The sequence below is a fragment of the Anguilla rostrata genome, chromosome 4 (genome assembly GCF_018555375.3).
Source record: "Anguilla rostrata isolate EN2019 chromosome 4, ASM1855537v3, whole genome shotgun sequence".
Classification (NCBI taxonomy): Eukaryota; Metazoa; Chordata; class Actinopteri; order Anguilliformes; family Anguillidae; genus Anguilla; species Anguilla rostrata.
Window position 1 is genome coordinate 9,268,182 of NC_057936.1, and position 9,852 is coordinate 9,278,033.

Here is a 9,852-nt window from a genome sequence, read left to right on the forward strand (position 1 = left end):
AACCATATTTTTGTGCAATTGCGAGGTACAACTTTAGAAGAATTTTGCCAGTAGACAGGAGAAATCTCACCCAAATCAAAGAGTGTGGCTCAAAGGAGATGATTATTATTAATATTATTTGCTTGAATATAATATAAAATTGAAAAACAATTGAGAATGTCATTTGAAACAGGAAATATTAGTAATCCAGGACGTAAAACCTTGTTTCATGAAAATGTTCATAGATAAACATGATTTATGCCCCCCACACCTTCATTCCAGTGGATTCTATAATTATATATATTCTTTGATATACATATCCTGTAATTCTCACACAGATCACCCGAATATGGAAGTAAATACCATCAAATTAAATCTGCAATTCAACTTCATATTCATTGTTTCATTTCAAAACAAATTCAAAATGCTGGAGTACCGAGCCAAACCATCAAAAATTGTTTTGCTACAATTAGCTGTAACAGTTAGGACGTTTTGATGATTCCAAGTGCCCTGACTGATAGGGGCCATCAAAAATATTTGAATATTATTTTCTTTTGGCTCTGATTATAAAGTGCAGAATCGCAGCTTTTATTCAAGGGTATTTTAATATGTTTTGTTGTCACCATGTAGAAGTAACAGCACTTGTTATAAATATGACTGGCTCATAACCATTACTCACTCATACTGTGGGTTTATTTGTTACTAAGGGCCAGGGAACTGTTAAAATTGTAAATGTATGATTAAAAAGATTTTTAAAATAGTTCTTATCATAAAGTAGTCGTCTAGTCCAGTGCAGAAAAAATGAAAAGACAATACATACTTGCAGTCATTTTACTGATATACAATGGATGGCATCACAGGAAAGGGCTTTCTTGAGACAGTAGCTTGAATAATATACTGACAATTTGTCATTAAAACCACCACAGAAACTTGGGCATCAGTCGATTTCCTCATTTTCCTGTGACACTGAGTGTATGAACAATTAATCATCATAAATGGCCAATTAAGAGAAAATATTACTGAGGCTTTCCCGTTTTGAACTAACATGTTTCAGGTTGTCCCAAAATAAGAGCACAACATTCTACACCAGAAAACGAGGATTTCAAATCTCGGTGGACTTAACGGTTAGTTATAGTGCATCATGTCCCATGTCATATATTTCTCATTTTTTAAAAAGAGGTATTGTGTTAATTATCTTTAATATCATCATTTGTATTTTTACTACTTTGTGTCCAGAAATGTGTGTGTAGTTTACAGCAATATTAACCAATAATAATAAAATAAACAAAAATGTCAGCAACTTTCAGATTTTTTCCTCTGGTAATCAGGAAATGTTGTACAGGCACTTAACTTGTATTCCTTGTCCAGGGCACTAAAAAAGTTGAATAACTTACACAAAGGGGTTTCACTCTTATCCGAAAAGGGCCAGTGCGAGTGCTTTCCTTCATGGCTCAGCACAAAAACGCTTTATTCAACAAATGGTTGTGATTCGTTGATAAGTTGAATGAGATGTTTTAGTGCTGTGCTACAGCAAAGGATTTCCCCTATACTCGCACGTTTTGAATAAGACTGAAAACCCCTGGCTTACGGAGTTGTAACAAATGAAGAACAGGCTTTCAGCTGTCAGTTTCATCAGTAACTAAAAGGAGAGAATAAAAATACGTCACTTACAATTCAACAATGCATTGCTGTTTTCAATACTTTCAATGAGAAGAAAATGTAATATACATGAACGTTAACTTAGAACATCCCTTTCAGTCAGTGAAAATTTATTACATCAATACTGCTTGATTGCCCTATCAAAAACTTGTGTCAACAGAAATAACAAAAAGTATATGGGAAAAACATTAATTGATGGACCAACCAGTTTACCATCGAAAATCTATTTTATGGTGAATTCCCCCTTTAATGGGACGCCCATTCCATCACCTGTCCATTCTTATGCGTTGTTTAGCTACAGACCAAGGCATAATCAGCATAGCTAAGATAAGATACTAGACTAAGGGGGAACAAAACTACCCTGGAACCCAGTCTCTGAGCCACTCAGATTGTATCTTCTGATTGCCAGACCGGTCGATGCTTTGTAAGTCTGATAGAATTGGCAGAATCATATTGGTACAGATAAAGCAGCTTGATCTTTGATCTTTATCAGCTCAAGATAAGAATTACAAGTGGAAACACAACAAAAATCCTTACTGGATGAAGTTTTACCTTGAGGAATGTCCACCCTGACTGACAAGAGTATATCTGCTTGAATATCATCAATCTTCAAGTAAAAAGCCTCAGCGTCATTCTTAAGAGGAAATACATGGGGGGGAAATTAATTATTAAATAAAATCATTTTAAGTACTCAAGTTCAGTTCCTTACATGAAAACCTTCAACAAAAATATGAAATTAACTCCACCCCATCCACACTCTGAAGCAGTGGTCTGCAAAGACATGCATGCAAAAGGTGTGCCGGTCTATAAAATAGACAGAACATGTAATTGTGCAGGCTGCTGAGCATCATGCTATGTGTAACTATTCATAATTCTGATGTCTGTTACTTGCATATACTACTGCATGCTTAGAAAGTGATAAAACTACAAGCTCTCTAATATAAACATTAAAAAAAAACTTGCTTTAAGGGAAAAGGCAAACACACACTCACCATAAATAATTCAAACAATTCAATTCCCATCACTTTACGTACAAGCTCCTCCACAACTGCGTTCATGCGGACAAAGTGCTGTAAAGAATGAAACGCAAGGAAACTCTTAAAAGCTTAGCCGATTTCATTAAAAAAAAATATTGTTCATTATATGGGCGCGAGTTAAAAAAGTTCTGATAAACTACATTCTGCAAACACTGTAAAAAGTGGTTTACCTGCCTTCCAAAATATAAAGGCCAGAGTGTAATTCGCTGTTTATTTGATCTGTATTCTGAATTAGCCACAAATGGCTATTACTGCCACAAAGGATACATGTTATAATTATAGCAAATTATTTTCATACAACTTTTATGGAGGCACAGCACGGTCCATAGCTGTGAAAAAATTCCAGCTAAAGTGGCCTTATCACCCTTGCAAATTAATTCACAACCCACTCAAAATTCAATTAAAATTTAAGAATTTGCTACACTTATAACATGTATTCATGTATGCTTTCAGTTATTTATGCAAATTTCTTAACACTTCACATGGTGTTGATCCAGATAACTTTACATCTCATTTGAACAAGATTACAGTATTTCCCTGTAATTTCACCAGGCTCTGCAATGTTTTCCCAGATGTAAACATCAGTAGTTTGGCATCTCGTTACCAGAGACAACAGAACTCTCTCCACAGCCCTTTGCCAAAGTATAAATGCAAAACGTTGTGTGTCACACGGCACTTGTCGAAAGGGTTGTACAACAAAGTATAAATCAGGCTTTAGGGTTTTTTTTTTTTCTTTGTTCAACAGATCAACACTGTGTGGGCCAATTTGACCCAAACACAATGGATATAGCTCATTTCCATTACATAATACATGGGTTATGCTCTTTCCTTTTTGGATATGGATGCAGGGCTCACCTCCAGGGCAATGCTGGCCTGTCGCTGAGTGTCCGTATGCTCCTTATTACCCATGGCATACAGCAAATGATGCACTACACCAAGGGAAAGAAGATCCTGGGACAGCTCCTGGCTCTCCTGAGACAGCATCCTGTTCATGTACACAGCAAGCGTAAAATAATTACCGTACGTTTTCGATTTAACAAGGCACTGTAACAGCTTCCACATATCTGATATGAAGACACAGTATCATTGCCAAACTGTAACCACAGCAGCCATGGAAATTAAATTCAATCCATTCGAATTTTCTACAAAAAACACATTCAAATTATATATATATATTTTACCTTATGGCTCTAGCTGCTGCTGCCTGTTGAACAAACACTGGCAAGGACTCCATCATCTCGGCCATTTCTGTTAACAGTCAACCAGTAGAAGGCAATGAAATTCTGGTTCTACAAAAAACAATTTGCTACATCCAATGTCTTTTATGGAAGCATTTGCTGATAAACAAATAAAGCTCCAATAAAGTGTATGCTAAGCTTCCACTCATGCGCTATGCGATAGTGCAAAGTGAAAGTAACGCGGTAGAATAGCTAAGCTTTGGTTTCAGCTAGAAGGAAACCGTAAGTTACGTTCGAAGGCTATGTAAATGAGCTTGCTGAACACGACACTGTATAATTACTGTAACGCATACAGGGTTTCCAAGCAGGGGCAAAAGTCACAATGGGTAGATCTTAGAGAGGGTAGTAGTAGCTTGCTTTTAGGTCATTTACTTGCTACTGGAATGTCTAATTAAGATTATTTTTTGTCTGATTGTAAGGTATGAAGTTGCTCTTTTAGACAAACCACACTTCCCATTTGGCATTCTATGGGAAACACTGTGTGAATTGTTGGATTGCAAATTTCTAATTGTTGAGTACAGAGCCAACTCAAGAAGAGATATGCCTCAGTCCCAAACATTATAGAAGGCACTGTATGTTCATCTCTTAATAATACTCATGTATTATTTGACAGGTCATGGAGCAAGAAAGACCTTCAATGATGATGTGCCTCTGAATGCCTTCTTTTGCAGGTTTAAGTAAGGCCACCAGACCTCTCAGTAGAGCTTCTCTCACTTCATACTTGGTCAAATCTCTGATCAGCTCCAGATCTGAAAACCAAAACACATTGATAATACTAAGCTAACGTTTTGCCAAATAAACCATGCCTTACTATCTAACATATACTTGGCATTGCCACAGTAGCCTTATGCGACGCTAAGCAAAGTTGTTGCCCAGGTAACCCATACACCATTTCGAGAAGTTAAAAACAATGAGTACCATGATCCACCAAGGTACTTAGTTTCCATCTGCATAATTTTTGACAATTAGCTACAGAAATTACTGTGTGGACCTTTATTTACATTTTAGGGAAGTTTTCAATATGGAACTGTGACTGGGTCCACAAAACAAGCTGCAAGCATTGCATAGGCCAAAGTACACAGGTAAAAAGTAACATCTAGACATCACCACTAACTGAATAAATATTTTTATTTGTGTCTTACTTATATCCGTTTATAATAATGTGATATACTCACTCTCATATTGCACTTCAAGATGAAAAGATTTCAACAAGGTCAACAATGGTTCCACAATGCATGGATGTGCTGTCTTCACAATTTCCTGTGAGAGATCAGAATTGTAAAATGTGATGTCAGGTAAGGGTAAAACATAGGCAGAAGCCAACATGTAACTTTCAAACCTTTAGTCTAGTATGCATTCTAGTACCAAGTTAGTAACTCAACACAACAATTGTGAGAGAATGTGTTGGCTCAAAGCTCAACGCTTCAAATGGAGAGAACTGTAATGATGACACATCTACCTGTACAACGCGGAGTGTCTGCAGGACAAGCTGCTGGGCATTGGGGGAATTGCAACTCAGGAGAGTCACTAAGCCTTTGTACACCTGGCCTTGAAATCTGTGGTTACTGTGGGCCAGGGACTCCAGCAGGCTGCAGGCTGTTTCTTGGGTGTTCTCCGCTTCTGAATTCACCAAGCACTCAGCAATGGCTTTAACCCCTGTGAGTTATACAGCGATGGGCCATCAACACTATGGCTATCTCTTTAATCTGCAGTTTAAATTTATTTTTGGATCTACATCTTTGGATTTCATTTCATACTGAAATAAACTGTTCATTTTTAAGAAACCACATGCTGAATCAACACGAAAGGCTATCTAAATACCATGGCTTTCACAGATGAGCTCTTTGAATTTCTGTCCGGCATTCGAGACAGTCAGTAGCATGAGGAGAGCTTCTGTTTTATCCTCATCACTTATGTCTTCCTGTCCCAGGATTTCCAAAAGAGTCAGAACTCCTCCGACCTCAATGAACTCAATTAAGTAGCGATGACTGAAGGGAGAAAAAAAAGAAGGAAAATAAGACGGAGTGAAATAAACTGCAAAATAAACACTAACTTCTTAAATTACTTCTTGCTTACTTGCTCGATGCGGACAGGAACACACCCACTGCTTTAAGCTTAAGCCCTAAAAATGACCCAGACATATAGCTGGAAGAAAACTGAGTAAAGGAGACTCAAGGTTCTTCTGACGTTTAAACATTGGTCTTAAAACACACTGGTCTAAATTTAAACCAAAACGTCATCAATGACAAATGCAACTGTACCTGTAGTACAGGGTAATACAGCATCAAAGTAGCATACGGCAATGGTGGACAAAAGTCACAACCTTCTTTTCTCGTTTTATTGAAATTAGTAAGTAATGTTTGAGATAATAAGGCATTCAAATCTAACCAGTCAACCTTTGCTTGCTTCCTATCATCAGATTTATCTTTACGAGCACAAAACTGTTTTACTGATTTTCTTAGGTCTAAAAGTGGTTTGGCATATTTGACTTTAAGAAAAAAAAAATTCTGGCTATTGATTTTCCCTGTTCAGTTATCGCTGTAATGTGGCATCCGACAAAATAAAGGATACGTAAGCTTAATCCATGAAGTGAGCCGGACCAGAAAAAGACTGGCGACCTGTGCAAACTCCACCTCCAGCTCGGGGCAGGTCTTGCCCTCATTCTGCTTGAGGAAAGCAGTCAGCATGCGTTTGCGCACTGCGTTGTTGCCCTGGTCCCATTCCTGGAGGAATGCGTTCACTTTTCTGATTGCAGCCTTCGCTTTACTGGTGGTCATTGTAGCTACTCTCGCACTGGCCACCACTGTGGGGAAAAAAAACAAAAACAAAAAAAAAAACATGCTCAGGTTAAATATATTATAAAATCTAATTTATAAATTAGGTTACAGCAGATGCCTACACAAAGATTATGGAATGGTTTTTACTCTTCTTACACTTGTCATCATAATAATGTAACACAAGATGACACCAATACATAAAAAAATAAAGACCAAGTGTCTTTTATATGTAAACTCGTATTTCTTTCTTTATTTTAATTCAATTTGTTATTGCTTACATTGTTATCTGTTTGTTATTATCAGTGTATGCTTTTGCAATGTAAGCATACACTTGCCATGCCAATAAAGCTTATTTGAGTTTGAGTTCGATACTGATTATAGTGTTGTGTTGCCTTATTGTCTGATCAGGTTACCCATTTCCAGTCAATTGTTTAGTGTAATTCTTATTTATTTGCAATTTCAAAACAATCAACACAGCAATCTACCTGCCACCATACCCAGTCTCACCAGGGGGAAAGAAAAAACAAGCACAAATGCATGCAATTACTGTAATGCCTATAAATGAAACAAAATTTGTTCAAGGATCCTCTCCAGGTATTTTAACCTTTTTGCACGTAAGTTCCAAAATATTTCCAACGGCCCCACAGCGTGAGTTTTCTTCTGCGTGCGCCAAGCTGTTCTAGAACTCCACTGTTACGTCACAGTAGCCTTCGCATGATCTAACCGTAACTGAAATCTTACCTATTAGTTGGGAAATTGGCAAACTCACCCCACATCAGCAGATACGGCCCACCTGACCTTACGCCACATGGTCACACCGCTCTGCACTGTGTGCAGCCATTCATTATTTTTTGAAAAGCCTAATAAAAAATAAAAAAGCCGAATCTAAAAAAAGACGTGGACGTGGACTTATCGTGCCACTTCACTGCCAGCTGACTTCCATTCTCCCTGAATTGTTTTTTTAAATAAAAAAAACAGGAAGATTTTATCCTAAAAATCTGGAAAATTGCAAAGTGTAGATTTGCTGTGGCTGTTCTGCTTGTAGATGCCTAGTAGTGCTTCAGAGTGTGGTACTCTTCAAGGCATGGTACAGCACACAGGCACGTGTTGCAGGGTGCACATATGAACTTTGTGGCCCTCTTCTGTTTCCTCTTCCTGGATGAGGACAGGCAGACCTTACAGTGCCTCCGCGAGCGCCTGCCTTGGGCCTTCGTCTGCGGGATCATAGACAGGAAGTGCCTTGCAGTGAGGCACAGGGGGTTATCCGCTGCAGAACGACCTCCACTTGTTGGACGCTGAGGGGTGCGGTGCTCCTCCAGCAGCTGTCGCATCACATTGGCCAGGTACATTTGGTAGGTAAGATTCTGACCTAGAGGTGAGGGCATGGGGGTATTGTCAACTTAATTGTATTTCATATGTGAACTGTTGGTCTTGGCTTAAAATATATAGTTTAATAAATAAATCCACATCCCCTCTCTGCATCTTCCTACCAGAGAAGCTGGACATCCCCTTTCTGTTTGGCTGGACTTTTTCCACAGGGCCCACTGTTGTTGGTCAGCAAGTGGTGGAAAAGCTGCTGTACCAATTGTCCACAAAGGGGGTGTGGGCTCCCCAGATAAGGAGCCAGCATTGTCATCACCACTGACCCGGACAGCCCTAGCCCATCATAATGAGTGATGTCAGTGGTTGCTCCAGTGTAGATGACAATGTCCTGAACAAACCCAGTCTTGAAATCACAGAGGATGGAAAAACTTCACCCCAAAGCGGTTCCTCTTCAAAAGGATGTATTGGCGGAATTCCCGTCCACAGCAGCAGGGATTCACCAAAGCACAGATCCTTATAATGGACATGGATCCGATGGAATGCAGACTTGACATTTGTTTAAAAAAGACATTTGTCTTTTAATCAGTTAAAATGATTTCTGTTACATTATACAAATTGTGTTTCTCAAAATACTGTGAATGACCCATTGTGAATTGACGTATAATTTGAAAAAATAAATGTAACTTTTAACTTTTTTTTATTTAATTAAAAAAAAAAAAAAAAGCATTTAAGCTTAGCAGTTAGCCAGTTAATTCCAGAAGAAAATTATGGTGGGATAAAACTTTGCACTTAGGCATTGCCTAGATTTATTTATTCCTCAATAATTTTTCATTCATTCGGGCATTTTTTGAAGACGAATTCGGTAAAAAGCGTTCAGGATGAGCTGGCACTAGATAACGGCTAAAAACTTGTTTCTAAAAATGCACACCACAAACACAAAATGAAACTCTGGCAACATAATGATATACATTTTCTGAATAAAATACGTTACTAAGCAGCACCTTATTATAGACAAAACATTGGGAATTAATTAACTAACGCCATTATTTTGTATTAATTATTGACACACCAATACATTGAAAGCACCAAATAATTAATTAGCCAGGTAGCCATAACATACCAACCTGGAATTCAGAGACTAGCCGACACATTAGGACGAAAATCTGGAAGGCGTTAAATTATCAAAAGAATAAGGCTGAAGAAATCTGTCTTCAGATGGCGGAAATATGTGAAATTGTAGTGAAATACAAGTTCCATTCGTTTAGCTATACTGTTGATAAAAGCGGTTGCTAAGCAACCACGTAATGTGTTCTGCCACGAGCAAAGACGTGCGTTCAACACTGCTGTTAAGCTAACCGGTCTTTGAAAAAACTGTAAAACTATCCGCTCGTAAAATTCGTGTGCGCCGCTACACGGAGTATAGTGGTACTCCGGTAAACACAATGTCAGGAAAGACAAAAACAGCGATTAATGCGGAGTATTCTTTTCACATGGCAATTCTAAAATGAAACATTCTAGAAGGACAATAATATATTTTACTTTGTTCGGTGAAAGATGTGTTTATAAACGATCAGGGGACCAGAGATTGGCATTCTCCGTGAAACTCATAAACTTCAGTGGTTACTCGAGGTATTGCAGTTTAATAAGCCAAAAAGCAAATTTCCCCTTTGAAGTCCATTCAAAACTATGAATTCACCCTGGCCAAATTAAGTTCTTTTGGACAGTAGTTTTAAGCTCTAAATTTTTTTCACATCTAACTAATTATTCTCCAGGCACCGAATTTTTTTTCCTGCGCCTGGAGAACAGGAGATTTCACTATGTGAATAAAACAGGACAATA

General features: G+C 38.0%; 1 protein-coding gene across 3 annotated transcripts; it reads right to left on the reverse strand.

The window, feature by feature from the left end:
* Positions 1 to 382: 382 nt before the first annotated feature.
* Positions 383 to 9,770, reverse strand: armh1 (armadillo like helical domain containing 1). Of its 3 annotated transcripts, none has more exons than XM_064330499.1 (13): positions 9,138 to 9,770; positions 7,460 to 8,059; positions 6,485 to 6,716; positions 5,990 to 6,058; positions 5,735 to 5,901; positions 5,373 to 5,569; positions 5,089 to 5,173; positions 4,546 to 4,662; positions 3,857 to 3,923; positions 3,531 to 3,660; positions 2,631 to 2,708; positions 2,191 to 2,272; positions 383 to 1,618 (listed from the first exon to the last, which is right to left on the reverse strand). In XM_064330499.1, the coding sequence occupies exons 2-13, from the start codon at positions 7,464 to 7,466 to the stop codon at positions 1,596 to 1,598; spliced, it is 1,254 nt and encodes a 417-aa protein (XP_064186569.1). In that variant the 5' UTR covers positions 7,467 to 8,059; positions 9,138 to 9,770; the 3' UTR covers positions 383 to 1,595. The 3 variants fall into 3 exon arrangements, with proteins under 3 accessions (XP_064186569.1, XP_064186570.1, XP_064186571.1); XM_064330500.1 differs by lacking the exon at positions 9,138 to 9,770 and adding an exon at positions 8,181 to 9,131; XM_064330501.1 differs by lacking the exon at positions 7,460 to 8,059 and having other exon boundaries at positions 384 to 1,618.
* Positions 9,771 to 9,852: the final 82 nt, after the last annotated feature.